Source organism: Sus scrofa, chromosome 2 (assembly GCF_054392235.1).
Source record: "Sus scrofa isolate SSC_HxYL_T2T_F1_AM1 chromosome 2, Sscrofa_HxYL_maternal_Yorkshire_Landrace_v2.0, whole genome shotgun sequence".
Classification (NCBI taxonomy): Eukaryota; Metazoa; Chordata; class Mammalia; order Artiodactyla; family Suidae; genus Sus; species Sus scrofa.
Genome location: NC_139384.1, coordinates 99143906 through 99163357, shown reverse-complemented (window position 1 = coordinate 99163357; position 19452 = coordinate 99143906). Strand labels below are relative to the sequence as shown.

Below are 19452 nucleotides of genomic sequence, written 5' to 3'. Positions count from 1 at the left end.
ACTTGTCACAAAACTTTCATCTTTGCTGACAGCATTATTTTACAGATTCTTAATCACCTATACAAAATATCCTAATAGACCCCGCACCATGGTTACTAAGTTAAAAAACATATGATAGGATAGGAATGGATGCCAAGAATCAGGTCCCCTGAGTTCAGATAACTATCACTAGATGAAGATATTTTTTTAATGCCTATATTTTGAAAAATAAGATTTCTTTGTCAGGAATTCCTGTCATGGCTCAATGGTTAACGAACCCTACTGGTATCTGGGAGGATGCGGGTTTGATCTCTGGCCTTGCTCAGTGGGTTAAGGATTTGGTGTTGCCAAGAGCTGTGGTGTAGGTTGCAAATGTGGCTCAGAGCCTACGTTGCTGTGGCTGTGGTGTAGGCAAGCAGCTACAGCTCCGATTCGACCCCTAGCCTGCGAACCTCCATGTGCTGCGGGTGTGGCCCTAAAAAGACAAAAAAAAAAAAAAATTTTTTTTTTCTTTCTCAGGGAAAACACTGTCTGGAATACTCATTACAAAGCTGCAATTCAGGTCACCCCATGCCCCTGTATGTGAATATTTTGCACATAGTATGCTTCCTGGTAGGAATCTGAAATTATGATTTTGACAAACTCTGAACAATACTCTCTAGTAGCCAAAAAAAAAAAAAAAAAAAAAAAAAGGCACAGAGACCAACTACCCATACCAGGCATAATTCCTGAAGGTTTCAGCTTTCTGTGTGGTTCTCTGGGGCAATATTCAGCCTGGTTGTGCAATCAACTGTGCTGGGATTTTAAAATTCAATCTAGCAAATACAGACTCTCAAGGGGAATTGCAGCAATAAAAGATTGCTATTAAATAGGCACAAATAAACCTGTGTGTAAGGATTCTCTTATCAGAAGCAATAGCATGCTGTTCTGTCTCAACTCAATGCTAAGAGACTTAATTTCTCTTTAATGCAAATGAAACTGTCATATGTAACAGCAGCAATAAGGGAGAAGGCATTGTGTGTCCATGAGGATGTATTTTCACCCCTCCACCATCTTATAAACAAGACTCAAGTAGTCTACATTCTCTGTTTACGATTACTTTAAATGTCTGTAGTATATGGACTCTGAGCTTTATGGCTTGGGATTTTAATCCTCTAAACTGGTAAGTCCAATTACTTGAATCTGAAAGTTGAATTACTTTGTACTAAAGACTGAACAGACAGCCTCCACTAATCCCACAGAAGATGCATCATTCCTGCTCTGTGCTTCCACAATACTTTATTTTATTGTATTTTATTTTATTGTCTTTTTGCCATTTCTAGGGCCGCTCCTGTGGCATATGGAGGTTCCCAGGCTAGGGGTTGAATCAGAGCTGTAGCTGCTGGCCTACACCAGAGCTACAGTTATGCGGGATCCAAGCTGTGTCTGCAACCTATACCACAGCTCATCCTTAACCCACTGAGCAAGGCCAGGGATCAAACCCGCAACCTCATGGTTCCTATTCAGATTCGTTAACCACTGAGGCACGACAGGAACTCCATAATATTTTATTTTCATCTTTAACTTTATTCATGGTAGCCTGACTTGTTACATTTAATTTTTTTTGTCTCTTTTGTAGACTATAAACTCTGGAAGAACTCATGACTTATCTATCTCTGTATTCTCTCAGAGCCTTATAGTGTTTGGATATAGTAGCTGTTCAATAAATATTTTGACATTTAATTTTAATGGTACATATGTTACACATTTTTCACTTTGAAGTTTTGTTAATGAAATCTCATCTTTGATATAACTTCCCTTCTCATTTCTGAGAACTCTTTGCTTTTGAAACATGAAAAAGGACTTTAGCACATTGCTATTGTAATTTAGATGGCTATGTAAACAGTAAGGGAGTGCTTAGCAATTACCTGTTGAGTTGTATCTTTATGAAAATTTGCAGAGATTCTTTTGCTTACTCAGTTGTTTAAAGGGACCTAACCATCTCGGGGTAAAGGAAAGGCAAGAACTCAGAGGAATGACTGAGAGGGTATCCCAGAAACTCTACTGTGCCATCTAGATAAAAACCTGGCAACTTTGTCCTTATTCCAAGATCCAGTAAGCATGTTAGGATCATGGCATTCTCAAGACCTATCTTTTCTCTTTTTTCTCAGCTTTTCTTAGCAGTTGTCAGTTTGATGTTCAATAAACATGTAGTTCACCTCCATTAGGCCCACAGGCATGACTGGTGGCATTACTTGTAGGACCCAATCAAAATAAAAAATGCAGGGCCTTTTGTTCAAAAATTAAGAATTTTAAGACAATGACACTAGAACATTAAGGCAAGTGTGGGCCCCTCTAAGTATAGGTTCCTCTTTGAGGTCTCACATCTATGAAGCCATTCCTGTTTCTGTCTTCAAAGAACTTCCAGTACACCAAAAGGCAAAAAGTCTGTATTAGATAGAAGCTACAATTCAGGCATGTACAAAGGGCTACAGGAATCCAGAAGTTCCTAACTTTGGAAAATAGTCCTAGGGAAGTGACAGTTAAGCTCATTTTTGAGGGAACAAAGATATTCTAGACTGAAGGAAGGTAGAATTCACTTGACAAACTTTAGGAATAGGGTTACTTTTAAGGAGAGTGTAACAAGTGAACATGAAGGTGACTATAATTGAGACCGAGAGTGGAAAGGGGTAGAAACCAAATATATGCGGGAAGGGGTCAAACAATTATAGAGTGCCTACTCTATGCCAAATTCTCTCCTCCCATGTCATAATTTTAAACACAATAGTCTTGTGAATAAACTGTCATGCCTGGTCTACAAATGGCTTAAAGCCCACGGTAGTACTGTTCAATGAGCTTGGGACACATTAGAAATCCAATAAATATTTAAGGTTGTCTGACTGAGGGCTCAGGACTCTTTACCCCTAGGCCAAGCTAGCTCTGAGCATGCCCCTAACCCCTCCAGGGGTCCTTTCCTGTCTCTCCCAGTCCCCAAAATAACCTTCCCTCCCTTTCGCCCCGCCCCCTCAGTTCCACGTGCCGGAAATTAGGCGACAAAAGCACTTCCGGGATAGCAAAGGGCGGCCCCTGCAAGATGGCGGCCCCCTTGGAGCTCAGCTGCTGGGGAGGCGGCTGGGGGCTCCCATCCGTGCACAGCGAGTCCCTGGTGGTGATGGTGAGGCCGTCCCGCCCGGCCAGGGCGCGGGAAAGAAGAGGCGGTGCTAGAGGCGCGAGGCTGCCTGGGCGGGGTCCCGGCTGCTAGCCGCGGTTTCAGCGGCGCTCCGGGCCCAGGCCGGCTGGGGCGCTGCTTGCTGCACTGCCTTGGGCTCCCTCCCGTCCAACGAGTTACAGCCTAGCCTGTGACCCTGCGGAAGCCTAGCGTGAGAGTCACGTCTTCTCCGCTTGGTTCCGAGTTTTCTCAGCCGTGCAGAGCAGTCTAGGCGGAGGAATGAAAGCCCGAAACAGGAGGCGCGCGCTCCCTGCTCTGCTTCTCAGTAACGTCTTGGGGGGCTGGGGGAGATGTCTCAAAATCCTGATAGCTGGCGCGCGCAACCCCGGCTAGAAGTCGGGGGAGGAATTCTGCCCGCGAGTCAGGCGTCTCTGCCTTCGGGGGACCAGGCTTTGAAGTGAAGCTGCTCTGCAGATTTGCATTACGTACTCAGTCTAAAATGTTTTATTGCAAACTCTCTTTCAGGCTTACGCCAAATTTTCTGGTGCACCCCTAAAAGTCAATGTCATAGATAACACCTGGAAAGGTTCAAGAGGTACAGTGTAAACTTTTAAAAACCCCTTTCTACCCTGTTTAACTTCCTCACTCCCATTTAGAGCTAGGAGGCTTGTGGCCATGGAGTACCTTGGGGGGTTAGTTCTTACATGACCTTGGCAGTGTGTTGCTTATGTTTTGATCTTTCTGAGTAATACTTCAAAGGACAAGCCAAATCAGTGGAAATTATGAGAAGTGAAAATGCTCTCCAGAACTGTTCTTTGTGAAATTGCAAAAACCTAAAGTGACTTACTCATTTTTTTATTCCTCCAAATATGATTGGTATAGTTTTTAGGGTATTGGAATCTCTTCTGAGGAGATCAAAATGCTTCCTTCTATGTAAATTGTTCTTTGATTATAGGAGATGTACCAGTTTTGACAACTGAAGACAACATTGTTTCTCAGCCGGCAAAAATACTAAACTTTTTAAGAAAACAGGTGGGTGGTTCTGTTTGAAGAAGTAAATTCTTCATCACTGTGTGTTTTCAAAAAAGTACATTAAAAATACTTTTTAGACTTTTCGATGATACATGGGGATTGGAATTAAAATAGATTTGAGAATCATGGCTCTAAATCATGTGTTGCACTGTGATAGGAAACCTGTATAGTGAATTAGTTTATATTTTTGTGCACTTGGCTTCGTTTTTATTGAAATTTAGATATAAGCAGATTCAATTTAGCCATCTTCACTATTACGCTTATTGATATGATTGTAAATTTAGTCACATAATTGCCACACCTTTTGTGCTGGGTATGACATGTGAGTTCCCATCATCCATCAACGTTTATTTCTTAAAGCACTTCAACCAATAGGTGCAGATAATTATTTCATGAAATAATGTATACAAAATGTCGGAACATGCAAAGTTTTATATAATGTATTCAAAAGTTTAAACATGTAACAGTTTTTATAAATGCAAAACCTGTGGGTTTTGCCAATACTTTTTTAAAAAAAAGAAGTCTTCTGTCAACAAAATTTAGAACTTTTCTAAATTGGAAGATTTTCTTTTTTAATGAGGAAAATGCAGCTAATTAGAGCTTTTTCCTTATTATTGATGAAAATAATGATAGCTTCTACATATTAAGTTTGTGTTACATTCCATGCACTAAACTCAACTAGGTCATTAACAATTTGATACTGTATGGGAGTTCCTGTCGAGGTGCAGCGGAAGCAATCTGACTAGGAACCATGAGGTTGCGGGTTCAGTCAATCCCTGTCCTTGCTCAGTGGGTTAAGGATCAGGCATTGCTGTGGCTATGGCATAGGCTGGCAGCTGTAGCTCCAATTAGACCCCTAGCCTGGGAACCTCCATGTGCCGAGGGTGCAGCCCTCAAAAGACAAAACAAAAACAAAAACAAAAACCAGTTTGATACTGTATAGCGCAGGAAAATCTCAATAGTTTGTAATAACCTATATAGAAAAAAGAATGGATATATTTACATGTATGACTGAGTCACTCTGTTGAAACTAAATACAGTATTGTAAGTCAACTATACTCCAATAAGATTTAAAAAAAATCATTGAAATAATAGTTAATAATTAAAAAAAAGCCTAAACTAACATTAATTGAGCTTTCTGTGTGCATGACGGCTGTGATAAGAACTTTACTTTCATTAAGCAACATTTGTCACTGAATTCATATTTCTCTTTTCCCCTTTTAATATGTTTGCCATTTTTGAGAAACAGTAGGAGCTAAATAATTTATTTAGCTTCCCTGTTTTGGGATGCTCTTGACTTACTAAGGTTTTGGTTTTATATTTTTTGACAGAAATATAATGCTGATTATGAACTCTCTGCAAAACAAGGGGCAGATACCCTGGCTTACATTGCTCTCCTTGAAGAGAAGCTTCTTCCTGCAGTGGTGAGCACTGGTGAATATTACAGTATTTTAGTGACCTACTGAAAATTTAGTCTATTTAGAAGATAATGAAAAAGGCTTAAGAGAGGAAAGTTCATTTATGTATTAATCTTGATTCTTTTATGTAACCGTGAAACTGGTTCCTGTTAGACATCCATTCAACTAGTATGTGAAACAACAAAGTGAAAGATGTCATTCTGGAAATAAAGGTTCTCTGTGGAAGATGGAGTTTGTTGCTCCATGTATACAACCAGGCCAATTGTAATTCATTCATTTAACAAATATTCTTTGAGCACCTACTGTATTCCAGGCCATGTCCTGGGTAAGCACCTGGGATAGAGCAAACAAGAAAACTCACGCATTTAAAAGTCTTGATTTATCCTTGAGTCATTCTAACTGGAAAATTTGTATGAAGGTAACTTTACTCAAGGATATTTATGAAAAATGTTCACATTAAGTGATCTTTTATTTTATTTATTTATGTTATTATTTTTTTGTCTCTTTAGGGCTGTACCCATGGCATATGGAAGTTCCCTGAGTGAGGCCAGGGATCGAACCTGCATCCTTATGGATACTAGTCAGAATCATTTCCACTGAGCCACAATGGGAACTATTCATTTTGTATATTTATTTATTTTTGTACATTAAGTGATCTTTTAATAAATGAATATCCTTGTATTGTTTTTTCCCCTCTTTTTGTAGCTTCACACTTTCTGGGTTGAGAGTGACAACTACTTTACTGTGACAAAGCCTTGGTTTGCTTCACGAATTCCTTTTCCCTTGAGTTTGATCCTGCCTGGAAGAATGTCTAAGGGAGCTCTGAATAGGATTCTCCTGACCAGAGGAGTGCCTCCGCTCTACCACCTCCGAGAAGTAGAAGCTCAGGTATGGTCGGGATTGCCTTCAGAGCAAGGGCTCTCGAGGGATGAGAGAAGGCCGAGATGAACTTACCTATAGGTGCCTGCCTGCAAAGGAGCTCCAGAGCATCTTTCCTACCTTTGAGATGTCATTTCATCCTTATTAGATATACAGAGATGCCAAGGAGTGCCTAAATCTTCTGTCAAACAGATTGGGAACATCTCAGTTTTTCTTTGGAGATACGTGAGTACATTCCCTTAAAAGCCATTTTGATGGGTTTTTTTTTGCATATATTCAGTGAGCAGTTATTTAAAGCGAGTTCCCTTGCTGGGCTCCCCCACCCCACCCCCAATGATTTTCAGTTAAAAAATATTTAATGGATTTTTACTATAGGAAACTTTTTCTGTTGGTGGTAATCTCACATTGACTTAATATCCTCCATATGTAAATTTAAAACATCTACGACTATTCCCACCCTATCTCCAGTCTCTGTATAACACTTTGAATAAAATGAATCTTTAATTTACAGCTTAATTTTCTTCTAAATAAAATGGGTATTTTTTTAAAAAACTGCTAATGAGTAAAGTCCTGGTTGCATCATTCTTATACACTAGAATGGGTGGTAAACCTTTTAAAAGACTATACTATATACTTCAGAACTGACAAGTGTATTCGAGAAAAAAATTTTTCTAATATTCCAAATTAATATTTTCTTACATCCTTTTCAAAATATCCTTATTTTTAGGCCTTCTACCTTGGATGCCTATGTGTTTGGTTATCTTGCACCTCTTTATAAAGTACGCTTTCCTAAAGTTCAGTTACAAGAACATTTGAAACAGCTTTTCAACCTGTGTCGATTTTGTGATGACATCCTAAACAGTTATTTTAGGCTTAGTCTTGGAGGTAAGCTGGTTTCTCTTTGGCTGATCTTTACTTACATAGAATATTTGCATATTCTCCCAAGGATGTACAAGCCAAATCCATTACTTATTAAAAAATGTATGGAGTTTCTATCATGGCACAGTGGAAACGAATCTGACTAGGAACCATGAGGTTTCAGAGTTCGATCCCTGGCCTCACTCAGTGGATTAAGGGTCTGGCATTGCCGTGAGCTGTGGTGTAGGTTGCAGACATGGCTCAGATCTGATGTTGCTGTGGCTGTGGTGTAGGCCAGAAGCTGTAGCTCAACTGGACCTGTATCCTAGGAACCTCCATATGCCGCAGGTGCAGCCCTTAAAAAAAAAAAAAATTGTGTATTGCCTTTAAATGCTGATTTATAGAATTTCAAAAAGTTGCATTTTTCCAACCTTATTTTTATTCCCATGTGTTAGTTCTTATTTAAATAGATAAGTATATGTTTGGCTTTTGTTTATTCTTCTGGGTTTTATGCAATTCTTCTTATTCTTTAAACATTGCCCCTTTGAAGTGGGTCATTTTCTGCTAAAAGTTAACTACAGCCCTGCTGAAAGATAGCATTTATCCTAATGCAAATGGGCAATTACTTTAAATGTTGCTTCTAGCATTTTCCTGCATGAACAGAAATCAGCAGCAGATTGATTTTGGTGAGGTACACTCCCATGATTCCACTACTTGAAAACTGATTGCATCAGACCGGAGGTATAGTAAATAGAGCACCTGTCACTTAGGCTCTGATTCTTTGGGAGAGGGGGCCTGTGCTTAAGTGACTGGGACACTAAATTTGTATTGGGAGAGATGGCAGAAATTGTCCTTTTAAGAAATAGCAGTTATAAGGATAGTTGGCTTAGGGACAGTTTCTTTTTTATAGTGGGTCATGTGTCTTGTATATAATACATTTATTTGCATATAACAAGAGAGGGGTTAGTAGTCTGGGAGTCATGAAATTGGGTAACTTTTAACCTTGTTACTTTGGCGCAGTGGTTAGCAGACCTGACTACAGGACAAACACAAAAGCTTGGTCCTATACCAGATTTACAGAATTAGAATCTCTTAGGGATAGATCCTAGGAATCTGTATTTTTTGAGTCCCTCCCAAAACTTTGGATGCCTGGTGGATATCTGTTTGGGAGTCACTGCCTTAAAAAGCTGTTCAACTAGTTGTTAACTGAAGATCTGTTTGAAATGGGTGGGGAAAGGTACAACTTAAACTTGAGAAGGAAATGAGGACTGCTGTGCCCTTACTAATTACTTTGGCTGTGTGCATAATGCTTGGCTAATAGGGTCTCCTTAAGGACAGATTTAGTCCTTTTTTTTTTTTCCCCTCCACTAACCCATCAGAAAGAGAGAACGCAAAGATTTAGTCCTCTTGCTTAAGGTTTGGTTTTGGAGCATTACTCTCTTTCTTAACTTTGCCTTTGAGCCCAGAATGGTTTTTCATTTCACTTTTTAGGGGGCTGGATGTGGGGGTTGGGGCACTTAGGAGGGTGGGTAGACTCCAAATTCTTTCAGTCTAAACAGCTTATAAGGCTTTCAAAATTTCCTCTTTCTGATTTCTGTCCTGGCTTCTTAGGCATCTCTCCTGCTGGACCAGAAACGGTAGATGCAAATCTGCAGAAACTCACACAACTTGTAAATAAGGAATCCAACTTGATTGAAAAGGTCACATTTACTTCAATCATTATTTTATAGTAGTTTAGTATTTTCCTTTCTGCAATTAACATTGTAATTTGGGTTATGCATTAACTTTACCCTTTCAGTTTTTCTTAAAATTAATTTTTTTCAGAATGCTGTTTAAATTTCATACATTTACTAATGTTGTACTAAATATAGTATTTTGAAGCCAGTAATGGCCTGATTGCTTTGGGGAAAGATCTGATAATGGTACTGGGTTTACTTCTACCACACAATTAGTACTTTCCAAGCTAGGAAACCCAAAAGCCTGGCTTAAGAAAAGAGAGAGAGAGAGAGGCAAACAAAAAACACTTCTTGCTGTGAGCTTCTGTCTGTCTCTGAGGGTTAACATTTCTTGAGATTGTAAACACCTGTATATATCCTTGCTTGCTAGTAGCACTATGATGTCTTTTTCTTTCTGTCACATAAACAATTTTATTTGGGCTCCTTTATATCCTTCTCTGTTCTAAACGTTGTCTACAGTTTTTCACCAGTGTGCATATTTTGCCACTTTGGGAGTGTTCATTTGGTTGGAGGAATATTGAGGAATTCCATAGGGGAGAGAGCCAGCAATGGAAATTTCAATGGATTCTAATTGGAAAAATACAAGAGAGTTATGCATTTTTTCCTTAAGTGTCTGAACTTGCTTTTTTTCCTTATCTAAATGGATAATGGTTCATTCATTCTTCCACAGACTAATGGGGCAGTGTGGCCTAATAACACTGGCTAGACGTTCTGAGGATCAAGTCTCAGGCACTGTATTATATGCGCTTTATATGAATTACCTCATTTAATCTTGACAGCTCTGTGTGTGCAGGTTCTCTGTCACCCCCATTTTACAGATGAGATACTGAAGCTTCAAGAGTAGCTTTTAATATCACCTTGCCTGAGGTCATTCAGCTGGCAAGAGGTGGAGAGGGGATTTGAACCCTAGAAATTGGATTCCAGCATGGGCTACGCAGTTAGCCATCTAATGTATGAATGAAATTATGTATCTAATGTGTGAATGAAATTATGTATCCATTACTGCTGGTGCTAATAGCCAGGTATATAACTGCCACTCTGTGGAATGACCATTTTATTTCATTTTATGGTATATCATGTGTCTCTTATTAAAGTTTGGGTAAGGCGAATGAAAACCATATTTGTCTTAATTCTTAGCCTAATCGGGTGAATCTCATGAAAGGAAATACATTGAAAGTTCAGTGTGGATAAAGGGAAGATTACTCAGACTGTTCTAGACACTTTTCTGTTAGAGGAAGGCTGGTCGGTATAGTTCCATTTTTCTGTGTGGCCAATTCATTACAGACATGTGAAAGGAACCATGAAATCCCTACATGTGCAGAAAGTGCAACCAGGAGGCCCTGTCACCACTTTGTATGCCTCCATCTTGGCATCATCAATATATGGAAGTCTCCTGACCCTCTCTCCGGCACTGCCCCCTCCCCACCCCGCTTGCCATCTGCCCTTCAGTACAGGTCACTGTTTGCTATAAGACATTAGAACAACAAGTTCTCTTGGCTACCACTGTTCACCATTTGGACAGAAAATCTAGAATTTTTAAAAAAGGAAGTTATGTTTGAGGAACGTAGTTCTTGCAAGAAAAAAAAAAGACATCTTAGCACAATTGATTCAAATAGTTCACTGGGAATACTTTTTCCCATTGGCAAATTAAGAGTTAATCTTTTATTCTCTTTCCTTTAGTATAAATCCCATGTACCTCTGCTGAAACATTTCCTCTATGCTTTACAAAAGCATCTTGAGAAGATAAGGGATTTGCTCTGCACATATTTAGAACTCCAGAAAAGCCTGCCTATCACCTATCAAGTGGGTAATAAGATGCTATATGCTATTGGTTTTGGGTCGTTGATGTACCTGCTCTCAAGTCTTTATGAAAGAGCTTAACCGCAGAACCTGAACCTTGCACCGTGGTTATGGGTTAAAGGCAGTTTTCTAAGCTCTGATTCAGTTCTAAGTAACCCCTCTCCTAGTGTTTCCAGGGGTGCACTAGGACGTCTTAGGGTAAGTGTGAAACTCTTAGACATTTTCTTAATATACTCCATACTAATTTGTTTCTGTAGACTTAGAATTGACCTATTGTTTGCATTGCCTCTGGATTAGGACTAAATAATTTATCCTTCTTTTTGTCGCTTCTCCTAGATTCCTTTGGTCTAAATACTCACAGCCTAAAAGAGGTGATCTTTTTGAGTGGCGGGCAGGTCATTTTTATTCAGGCAATGAGGTATAGTTGAAAGAACAGCAGTTATAGAATAAGACGACCTTGGCTCAGATATCAGCTCTGATATAAGCTTTGCAACCTAATGCAAAGTTGGTAACTTTTCTGAGCTTCATTTGCTAATCTGTAAAATGAGGAATGATTGTGTCTGCTTTTTTTTTTTTTTTTCCCTCTTTACACTTGTGTTGGGAAGATCAAATGAGGTACTGTAGGTGAACCTACTTTATTTATAAACTGTGTAATAGAAATACTGCTTTTACACTTACTAGAAGATCTCTTAAACCAAGTCATATTATGGTTGAGGAGTTCAATAGGATATTCATTTTGTGGAATTATTATAATTGTGTGAAGGCATCAAGGATGAGCTATTTTGTTGCTATAAATGTATGGAGTCAGCCAGTATTTAGGTGTGATGTACAGAATTCCTGAGAGATTACTTGCAAGAAAAAGGTTTCTCTGGCAGTTCTAGAAACATTAGGTTCTATACTCTCTGGGCTATAGTTTGGACGGGGAGGCCATAGTCTGTATCAGTGGTGCCACAGCCATTAGTCAGATGTATCTTTTGTTCTTTCCACAGATGGATGACAATCTTCGCCAAAGCCCTCAGCTTCCTCCTCGGAAACTGCCAACACTTAAACTGACTCCAGCAGAAGAAGAAAGTAATTCCATACAACGGCTATCCCCCTGACACTGGTTATGCTTTGTATTCAAGTCTCATAATTGTCGCAGTCATCTCTTACACTAAGCGTGCGAGGGAAAAAAAGAAAATGTTTTACATAGGTATAAGGAAGATTCTAAAACAAAAGAAATTTTCTATGACAGCAGTTTTTTTTTAGTTAGGAAGCTTATGTTTTAGCTTGGCAATGCACTTTAAAAACATCCATGTGAATGCTAAATGAACTTGGGGGGGGGGAAGAAAACACATTGTACTGTACATAAAAACCTGCCTTAACCTTGGCAGATTTTTGCCTTTGGTTCACATGTTGTTGACCAAAAGCTACACTTCTCTTCTGAATGTGCACTCTTAATTTATTTAGTTAATTTATTAATTTAGTTTCCTTAGACCAGTTTGAATATCTAATATGTGGCTCTTTGGCTGAGGCCTTTTTCTTATCTTTAGAAATATGATGCCTAAATTAGACTTTAGGAAAAATATATTATTCTAATATTCCATTTATTTCAATAGAAAAACCTGTATTTAACTTTAAAAAGCAATGAGGAATGTGTTTTATAATTATGTTCTCATAAGTCTAATCTTTTTTTGGGGGGTGCTACCAGATACATATATAGTAAAGGTGATTATATGTAATATTTGTCTGACTATATGCACTTCTGTATAACAGTATTTGCTGATGTGTTCAATATAGGTTAGCAAGGGCTCTTTCAGTTCATTGGAGCTTTAAATTTGTGTATTTGTAATACATCTTTAAGTCTAGTCATTTCTTTCTTGGAATGATTTCAGGAGAGCTGAATGGGTTGGTCATCGTTATTCTGCCTGATTGTAAAGTCTTCTTGACAATTGCCCAGTTGTTAGACCCTACTCAGGAGGAGCCCACTGCCAGAGTAACAGAAGTCCCTACTGGGTGTCTGGTCCAAGTTCACCATGCTTGGCTCAGACCAGTGTTCTTTCATAAGAAACCTATCATGTAGTCAAAAGCTTTATGACAACTAATATTTTCCATAGAGTTTTAACTACAGTTGAAGTAGCCAGTGGAATAATCGGAAATGGCAGTAGATGTTTAAGAACATTTTCTGTTTATTGGTTGCTGAGCTGTTAAAGGATTTGCTGTGCAGGTAATTTTACTTATAGTAGACTCCTGCTTATTTTAGTGGCTGAGGTGCTTCTGTTGTCCTAAAATCACTTCTGGGGTTTTTAAAATATAGGACCATGTTTTTGATTAGTGTCTTAAAAGATTATTATGGTGCTCGGCAAATCTATCACGTCCTGCAGGAACCCCCGTGTTAAGGAAACAGCTTTGTAGTCAGGAGACTCGTCTAATTTGAGCTGAGTGGAGCTCAGCTGTGTTTGACCTGCATCCTCTCAATGTGTTCTGTATTTAAGAATCTATTTATGCAGGAGTCTTTAAGTCACTGTAAATATTTTTTCTGGAAAGTTTTAATTAAATGAGAATCATGGTAGTCTTCAAAATCTTGTTCATCTGTTTGGATGCATTGAGGGAAAGTAACTAGTAATTTTGACTTCTGCAACAGGGAGGGGCGGAGAGAGCGAGCACGAGCGTGTGCATGAGTGTGTGTGTGTGTGTGTTATGTGTGTTATGTGTCAGTTTTCTATCCAGCCATCAGAAATCTATATGAGTTTTCTATGCTGGGAATCATGACTGCAGAACAGTATTCTCTAGGACTGATGGATATTGGAAAAGGGTGGTTAGCACATTAATCTGTTTATGCTTTAGTCAGGGTTAGCAATTTTCAATTATGATTTCTACTAAAACTTCCAAGAAGTACTTGAAGTGGCTAACAATCCTCAAACACATGTAAAACAGAACAATTAAAATTAGTTTTAGGAAAAATAAAAAATTGGTGGGAGAAGGAACTATATTAACCCCAAAAGATTCTAAAATCAAATGGTAAATTTAAATCTAAGTTTCTTCATGGGCAAAGTCAAAAGAGAATACTCAGTTTTGTAAATTTTTCTGTCCATAAAACCATTAATGTCCAGGAGTAAGAAAAATATGCGTACATTTTTATAAGAACGGGAGAGATCATGTTCTTACGACACAGTGATGCAGCCAGTAAGTATACTGTCATGTTTGATGTGTAGAAAGTTTAACCAAAAGATAGCATTTTAGGATAGCAAGTATTTGTCCCTTTTTAGTAGAAAAAAACTACTGTAAATATGATTTATTTCCTTTTGGTCCTTCCAGCTTTGAATTACCTTTAGCTGTATGCTATCTATGCCAGGATGCTTTCAGACTATCTTTTCTAGAATGCAGAGTGTGATTTAGTTGAGAATTTCTGTGTTGGGTTCCTTAGTTGAGTTTTTTTGGTATAAGCCAATGAGCTATAGGACTGAGCACAGACCACTCCAGGGATCAGCCACACACATAGGAAGTGCTAAGCTAACGAGACGCTAGGAAGCTATGACTGAGCACAAATCACTCCAGGGATCAGCCACACATACAGGAGGCACTTGGAACTCCTGTGCACAGAGATCAGAGAGCTTGTGACCAACCTGTCAGGATCTGCTTTGGATAAAGTTGAAGTTTGCTGAGATAAATGGTCCACAGTCTTGAAATACTATGAGCCCCTTTCTTTTGGTAGAGGATAATATGATAAAAGGGACTTTGTTGTGTTTATATTTATTGGTACTAAAGGATTAGAAAATTGGTCAGATAATTCCTATAAGGTAAAGATCTTCCATCAACAAACTGCCATCCATCATCCATAAGGCCAACCATTCTCTTAACTCCAAAGATACTATGAAGAATGTTGAGGATAACAATGTTTTTTCCCCCTAAAAGGTTGATATTGACACGTAATGAATCAGATTTCAGCCTGGGTATGTTTTTTGAGGACCAGAGGATTGGCGATTTTACGTTAAATCCAAAGTCTTTTGATTTCCATTTGTAATTTCTGTTCACTTATACTGCTAGATGTATTAACATAAAAGAACAGGAAATCTTACTTCAATCAGCTGAGTTAGAGTTTTCAGAAGTCTGGAGAAACGGAAAACAACTAGATATTAAAGAGGCAAAAATTGGTGAAGTGATAGTATCTCAGAAAACCAATTTTTAAAGATGGCATCGTGTGATAGAAGTGGTAGTTGAAGTCGGAGTATGTTTTCTTAGAGCCTCTTCTAGGAAGAGACATTCACCACATCTATTAGTTTTTTGACAGTTTTTCATAAGGTGTCAAAAATTGTATCCCTCTAAAACCAAAATATAAATGCTTAAATGTAAAGAGAAGCAGCTGAGGGATGGCTACACAGGAACTCTCTTGTGCTATTTCTGCAACTTCTTGTGACTCTCTATTTCAAAATAAAAGGGCTTTAAAAAATAAATTCAGTAAATTTTACCATTGTCTACATAAACGATGATTAAAAATGTAATGCTTCAAACATAGTATTCAGTATTTAGTTGCAAATAAATGCATAATTTAAATATAATTTATTTCATTCTTGAGTTTAAAGAAAAAACTCAGGTTTGCAGCAAATGATTAAAGATCTATTTTGCCTTATCATCAAAGAACAAGATAAATCCAAGAACCCCTTTTCCCTAGGATATTTAAAATCCTATGATTTTATGTTTGTAATTATATATTTTTCTTCCTGTGGTTTACATTTGAGGATAAGGTGTTTTCAAAAAAGCTCTTCCACGGCTCCTTCACTTTGCATGTGTTCTCTTATGACACTAGGACCATGCTTGGATGAAGAAAGTTTGGCATGTCTACATGCTTTTTGTTTTAGGCTCACAGGGATTGAGTGAATGACTTTGTCTTGGTTTGGTTATTTATATAATTGAAATCCTGAGCAGAGCCACATAGTGTATTTGGGTTTTGAGGATGGTCTTTTGTATATGTTGTTGGCATTAAGAATTGTCCTTTGCTGGCGATCCCGTTGTGGTGCAGTGGTTAATGAACCCGACTAGGAACCATGAGGTGTCAGGTTCAATCCCTGGCCTTGGTCAGTGGGTTAAGGATCCGGCATTGCCCGAGAGCTGTGGGGTAGGTCACAGACGAGGCTCAGATCCCACGTTTCTGTGGCTGTGGCTGGCGGCTACAGCTCCGATTAGACCCCTAGCCTGGGAACCTCCATATGCCTTGGGAGTGGCCCTAGAAAGGGCAAAAAGACAAAAAAAAAAAAAAACCAAAAAAAAAAAAACAAAAAACAAACAAACAAAAAAACAACAACAAAAAAAGGGAATTATCCTTTGCCTTTTTTTCTTTTTCAGCTCTGTGGAATTTATAGTTACTTTTCAATGTTTTCACATTTCTTAAGCAGATTATTAAGAAATTTGTTGTTAGTTACATGAACCAAAAAGTCTCAAAGGTTTAATGGAAGTTTCACTAGATCTTCAGAATGTTGATTTTCACAGAGGTGTGAAAGATGAAGTGATTTCCTATTTTTTTTTTTTTTTTTTTAAGAGTCTCAAATTTTTTAGCCCAAAACTCTCGTTGGGGTATGTTGGCTAGAAGCCCAGGTTACCTGCCCTAGACTTAAAATTATTTGTTTGAGGTGCAGAAGTATTCTCTGAATCAAAAAGCATACAAAAATTATGTGTTCTAGATGAGGAGGCCAGTGATTACTGATGAGAATTTACATTCTTGAATAGTGATAGAAGAAAGGGTAACTTTGAGCCAGATGTTTGTAAATAGAGAGGGGAGTGTTATGACAGAAGTCTGTTCAGAGCAAAACGAGATAGCGTCTTTTAAAAATGCAGGAAAATAAGTCTTTTGTATCCTTATTATTAATTTGGAATTATAGTATTTTTTAAAAACTGTATTTTAGTTCTTTGGAGAAGCAGTTCACGATATTATTTTGGCAGAATATATTGTTATTATGTGAACAGAGGGTTCTTTGGCCACATAAGTTTGGGAAATGCTAGGTTAGACAAAGTTACTGTAGGCTTTTCAGAACCTTAGATATGCTGTTATGTTGTTTCACACTCTAAGAAGGACTTGTATTCTATACATCATTTCCCTAAGTTTTTTTTTTTTTTTTTTTTCTTTTTATGGCTGCACCTGCAACATGTGCAAGTTCCCTGACCAGGGGTTGAATTGGAGCTGCAGCTGTGGCCTACACCACAGCCATGGTAACACCAGATCTGAGCTGCATCTGTGACCTACATTGCAGCTTTTGGCAATGCTGGATCCTTAACCCACTGAGTAAGGCCAGGGATTGAACCTGCATCCTCACAGAGACAGCATCACTCCCTTAACTCACTGAGCCATAGTGGGAACTCCCCCTAATTAATTTTTATGTGGATTTTTTTTTTTAAGTAGGTGTCATGTGGGATTTGTGTTCTGAGAAATACACTTAGGAAAATGCTGCCCTAGAGTGTTTCTGCTTGTTTGTGCTCATTGTAAAGGCTTCCAGTTGTTGGCTGCCCCTCTGGTGAGTGGTGATAAAATGAGAAGAGACAGGTTAGGACTTCCTTGGACCATGGAGTTGACTGAGGAGTGACTATTGATTATTTAGGCACATGTGAGGCCTTGGATCAGTCCGGCCCTATTCCCTTGGACCCAGTTGGCTTGGATCAGCTGTACAGGTCTGTGAACTGCTGATTTCAGAGAACTAACCACTTAGGCATTTGTGAGACAGAGGGAACCAATTTGGAATTCCAGAACAATTTTCCAGACTGTTTCTGGCTGTGCCTTAAAAGTGCCAAAAAGGCAGTGGATATTTGTAGCACTAAAGTCATAACAAGCTGATTATTTTACACATATATATATGTATACACATATTATGTCATAGAAAGTTTACAGTTGCTTCAGTGACAAGAGCAAAGGAAGTTAATTATTTTCAAGTTCTATTACTGAAGACATGGTCTAAAAAAGGATGGTATATTTGTGTGTACATTTTCTAGGAAGAGGGTTTATAGTTTTTTATTAAATTCTCAGCAGTTTTTATGTACTAAAAAAAGCTTTAAACCTCACTAGACCTTCAAATTTCAGAGACCGAATATGTTTGATTTCATTTCGAAGTGTGAAACCAGTTCACTATCAGGTGTAAAATGCATTTTGTTTTCTGCAATGTGTAAGGTTGCATATTTGAACCATACAGTTTGGGTGTGTATTTGATAGAATATTTGCCATTGGGTTTGAGTTGTGGTATAATGGAGAACAGCTAGCCACGTGAACAGCAGTTGGATCTTTGTTCTGATTATTTAGATTTCCTCATGCAAATTCAGAGAAATGCCTTTTAATCACTGAGTTTACATATCCCAGATCCTTGGAAGTCAAGAAGAAATGACTTGCCAGAATTCTCATCGGTCCTAAGCAAGTCATGCACTAGAGAGAAGGCAATGCTGGCCATTCATTCTCTGGACTGTTGGCTGCCTCCCTTGCAGTGCTGGCATCTTTATTACTTGGAGAAGGATGGATGAACTCAAGTTTTCATGTTAATTGTGTTAAGATGAGTTTTATTCTTCTGCTGACTTGATGTTTTATTTTGTAAAATAGGAAATGATGTCTTTCCATTTTTCTCTTCATCCTAAAGTGGAAACTTGAGGTGTTTGTAACATAATATTAGCTTTTTGGAAGACTGCTAGCAAAGAAGAAAAGTAAGAAACTTATGTATACTCATGAGTATTGGTTTCGTTCCACCAAGCTAATCTTGGAAACATCCGTTGTAGTGTACATCATTTGAAACATCTGTTGTAGTGTACAAATACTATAGTTTTGTTATAAACTATCCTAAAATCACATTTTTGGTCATAATTTCAATATTCTAGGCTTGCCTGACGTGAACATATTTTACTCAGAGACTATGTATAGATACCCAGAAGTGGTGATGAAGATCAATGGTGTAAAGAATTTATCCTAATTAATGAGAAACTGGACATAATGTCAAAATAGCTATTTTCACAATAAAATCTGAAATTGCTTGAATATTTATTAACTCCTGGTTAAATATTGTTTCTTCCTTGAGGTGACTGTCATTGGGAAGAATTTCGGGGTGATTGAAAATACTGCCCTGCTGGGGCTGAGCTGGATAGAGGGTTGTTCTTTTTAAAATGTCCATTCTTTCTATGATGCATTGAGATGCCTCATGCCTTTTCCAGCCTGTGCTAAAGGAGGTTAGAGGCCTGCTCCGCATGTGACCTCAGACAGTTCACTCAACCTCTCAGGGCTATACTTATGTCTGTTGTAAAATAAGAGATGGCTCTGTAAGGTTCTTTTAAATTTTCCCTTTTGCTCATCTAGACAGTTCAGTGATGCTCCATGTAATTGGATGGAAGGTATATATTCATTTTTTTCCTCCCTTTTTGTTTGTTTTTAGTGGGCTAGGATACCTGGGTGTAGAGAACCCTGCCAGAGCTGTTAGTCAAGTAAGTACAGTTTGCCTGAAGGAATAAGTCTTTGTTAGTAGAGGTTTTTTTGGGTTTTTTCTTTTTCTTTTTAGGGCTGCACCTGTGGCATATGGAGGTTCCCATGCTAGGGGTTGAATTGGAGCTGCAGCTGCAAGCCTATGCCACGGCCACAGCAATGCCAGATCCGAGCTGTGTCTGT

The 19452-nt window shown here is 38.4% G+C and overlaps 1 protein-coding gene across 9 annotated transcripts; it reads left to right on the top strand.

The window, feature by feature from the left end:
* Positions 1-3026: 3026 nt before the first annotated feature.
* On the top strand, positions 3027-18841 carry MTX3 (metaxin 3). 9 transcript variants are annotated; one of them, XR_014838151.1, is made up of 11 exons: positions 3027-3133; positions 3653-3722; positions 4083-4159; positions 5491-5583; positions 6283-6465; positions 6605-6681; positions 7184-7341; positions 7959-8055; positions 8926-9014; positions 10731-10857; positions 11840-15266. XR_014838151.1 is itself a non-coding variant. In XM_013994941.3 (10 exons), exons 1-10 carry the CDS (start codon positions 3053-3055, stop codon positions 11845-11847), a joined length of 963 nt encoding a protein of 320 aa, XP_013850395.1. In that variant the 5' UTR covers positions 3027-3052; the 3' UTR covers positions 11848-18841. The 9 variants fall into 9 exon arrangements, 6 of the variants coding, with proteins under 6 accessions (XP_013850395.1, XP_084870051.1, XP_003123801.1 ...); XR_014838150.1 differs by lacking the exons at positions 7959-8055; positions 10731-10857 and adding an exon at positions 17117-18841 and having other exon boundaries at positions 11840-15703; XM_013994941.3 differs by lacking the exon at positions 7959-8055 and having other exon boundaries at positions 11840-18841.
* The last annotated feature ends 611 nt before the right edge of the window (positions 18842-19452 follow it).

What these genes read in the sequence shown, in the direction of transcription:
- MTX3 (XM_013994941.3), top strand. Translation starts at nt 3,053, where the DNA reads ATGGCGGCCCCCTTGGAGCTCAGCTGCTGGGGAGGCGGCTGGGGGCTC. An exon ending in GCGAGTCCCTGGTGGTGATG is followed by an intron (nt 3,134 to 3,652) that starts GTGAGGCCGTCC and finishes ACTCTCTTTCAG; the next exon opens with GCTTACGCCAAATTTTCTGG. An exon ending in AATCCAACTTGATTGAAAAG is followed by an intron (nt 9,015 to 10,730) that starts GTCACATTTACT and finishes TCTTTCCTTTAG; the next exon opens with TATAAATCCCATGTACCTCT.